This window comes from Octopus bimaculoides, chromosome 2, assembly GCF_001194135.2.
Source record: "Octopus bimaculoides isolate UCB-OBI-ISO-001 chromosome 2, ASM119413v2, whole genome shotgun sequence".
NCBI lineage: Eukaryota > Metazoa > Mollusca > Cephalopoda > Octopoda > Octopodidae > Octopus > Octopus bimaculoides.
In genome coordinates, this window is record NC_068982.1 from 187,818,426 (window position 1) to 187,821,182 (window position 2,757).

The window sequence follows — 2,757 nt, forward strand, 5'->3', positions numbered from 1 at the left end:
CAAAGACCACATTAAGCTCCATTGCCTGCGTTGGTATGGTTTCTATGTCTGGAAACCCTTCTTTATGCCACCCACTTTACAGAGTGTACCAGGTGCTTTCGTTTTTGTGGTACCCACACTAATGAAAACGGCATGCATCATACAAGTGGGGCTACAGTAAAAAATGGGGTAGTTTAATGCTAGGGGATGAAGAATTAAAGTGAGAGGGAAGGGGCCAAAATAGGGCAGGTTTCTTGCTGCAGAGCAATTGTTCTCAACCATTTTTGATCTTCGGACCCTTTTGACTCCTATTTTACTCAGGTGGGAGTGGGGAACCCCTGTAACCATTTGATGTCTAAAAAATCCTGTTGTATTTTTATGGTTAAATTTTTTTAGGGATTGTATAAAAAATATTGTTATTGGCGTAGGAGTGGCTGTGTGGTAAGTAGCTTGCTTACCAACCACATGGTTCCGGGTTCAGTCCCACTGCATTGCACCTTGGGTAAGTGTCTTCTACTGTAGCATCAGGCTGACCAATGCCTTATGAGTGAATTTGGTAGACGGAAACTGAAAGAAGTTTTTTAACTAGGTTCTTCATTATTTTCAAAATTACTTAAAATAAAAATAAATATTTCAACAGCAAAAAAAGTATTTTTTAAATAAAAAAAAAAAAAAATGGAATCAAAAGGGTTCAATGTTGATCTGTATATTTATCTACCTATCACACCTACATTTAAATTATCTGTTTGTATGCCTCTTTGTGTGTCTGTCTAACCATCTATTTGTCTGATTGACTGTCTGCTTGTCTTACCCCACTTAAATGTTGATCTATATATTTATCTACCTATCTCACCCACATTTAAATCATATATACCTCTCTGTTTAATCATCTGTTAGCCTAGTCATCTATCTAACCATCTGTCTGTCTATCCATGCCTGTTTGTCTGTCCAACTTAGACTCACTTAAATGTTAATCTATACATTTATCAACCAATCTCACCCACAGTTAAATGTTGATCTATCTGTCCATTTATCTCTCTGTCCGCCCACTAAATTATCGATCTGTATATTTATCAATGTATCCTACCAATAGCTTCTGCATGGTCACTCACTTTGCTAGAAATATCAGCCAAATAACCCTCAAATTACATTGTATCATTTAAAGAAAAGAAACAAAATCGGCAGAGCTTGAACACCTTTTGATCAGTTGATGTCTGCCCAATCAAATATTGTGCCAAGATTCAGGGTGAGTGGCTCCATCCACTATAATACACTGGTGCAAGGATGACCCCTTGGTCTTGGTGCAGGGCTGACCCCTCCGTTACAGCCATGCTCTCTGAGTTGCACGGGTCTGGAAGCTCTCTCTCAAAAGCGTGGCTGTGTGTTAAGAAGCTTACCTCCCAACCACATGGTTCTCAGTTCAGTCCCACTGTGTGGCACCTTGGACAGGTGTCTTCTACTATAACCTCGGGCCAGCCAAAGCCTTGTGAGCGGATTTGGTAGACGGAAACTGAAAGAAGTCCGTCGTATATATAGAGTAAAAAAACAGCTGACAACTGATGAAGGGTCGTTTCTTTATGTTGCTTGTCTTGTTTTCCATTTTTTCATATTTTGTATTTCATGTTGTTTATGTTCTGTGATTTCTTGTGCCCATATATGCACATTATATATACATATATATGTAAGTATGTACATATATGTATGTATATATGCATATATATGTGTGTGTGTGTGTATGTTTGTGTGTCTATTTTTGTCCCCCCACACCATCGCTTGGCAACCCAAGTTGGTGTGTTTACATCCCTATAACTTAGCTGTTCGGCATAAGAGATTGATAGAATAAGTACTAGGCTTACAAAGAGTAAGTCCTGGGGTCGATTTGTTCGACTAAAGGCAGTGCTCCAGCATGGCTGCAGTCAAATGACTGATACAAGTTAAAGAGTAAACTTGAACTTAGGTTAAACAACAATACTTGAATGTTAATCTATAAATTTATCTCCCTTTAATTAGCCCCTCCCCTTAAATGCTTTTGTCTTAATTAAACGAAAGAACTTCAAATAAAAAACAAATGTTTCCTTAAATTCACAGAAGGATGTCTTCCCCAAACTGGAGCCTGACTCACTCAAGCTGCAGCAGTCCTGATCCGAATGAAAGCCCTACAGGGTCCATCTGGAACCCTACACAACCAAGTTATACCAGTCCTGGCCTAAAGTTGGACCCTGCAAAGCCAAGTTCTGACCTCAACTGGAATCCTACACAATCAAGTTATACCAGCTCTGATCCCAAATGGAACCCTACACAGCCAAGTTCTGACCCCAGCTGGAACCCTACTGAGTCGAGTTATCCTAGTCTTGACCTCAAATGGAGCCCTACACAGCTCAGTTTTACCAGTCCTGACTCCAAGTTGACCCCGGCTAAGTCAAATTCTGACCTCAGATGGAATCATACACAACCAAGTTATCCTAGTCCTGACCCCAAGTCGAACCCTACACAGATGAATCATACCAATATTGGTCCTAAGCTGACCCCTACTGAGCAAAATTCCGACCCTAACTGGAACCCTGCCCAAGTAAGCTGTCCCAACCCTGACCCCAGGCTGAACATAACTCAGCCAAGTTATACGAATCCCAACCAAAGCTGGACCACAGCCAACACCAGCTGGGCCCCTCCACCAGATCCTTTGCAGGTCACTCATGTGAACCAAACCTATGACTTAATCGTAAGTGCATTGTCTCTATTTAATGACTGAATGCATGAGCTTGGTGGTGGTGGTGGTGG

At 41.0% G+C, this 2,757-nt stretch overlaps 1 protein-coding gene across 1 annotated transcript in view; it reads left to right on the plus strand.

The window, feature by feature from the left end:
• The window catches only part of LOC106872927 (von Willebrand factor A domain-containing protein 3A), a 62,154-nt gene that overhangs the window by 4,136 nt on the left and 55,261 nt on the right, over positions 1-2,757 (plus strand). The window contains 1 exon segment of the mRNA XM_052965914.1: positions 2,068-2,698. Coding sequence (XP_052821874.1) covers positions 2,068-2,698 — 631 coding nt within the window.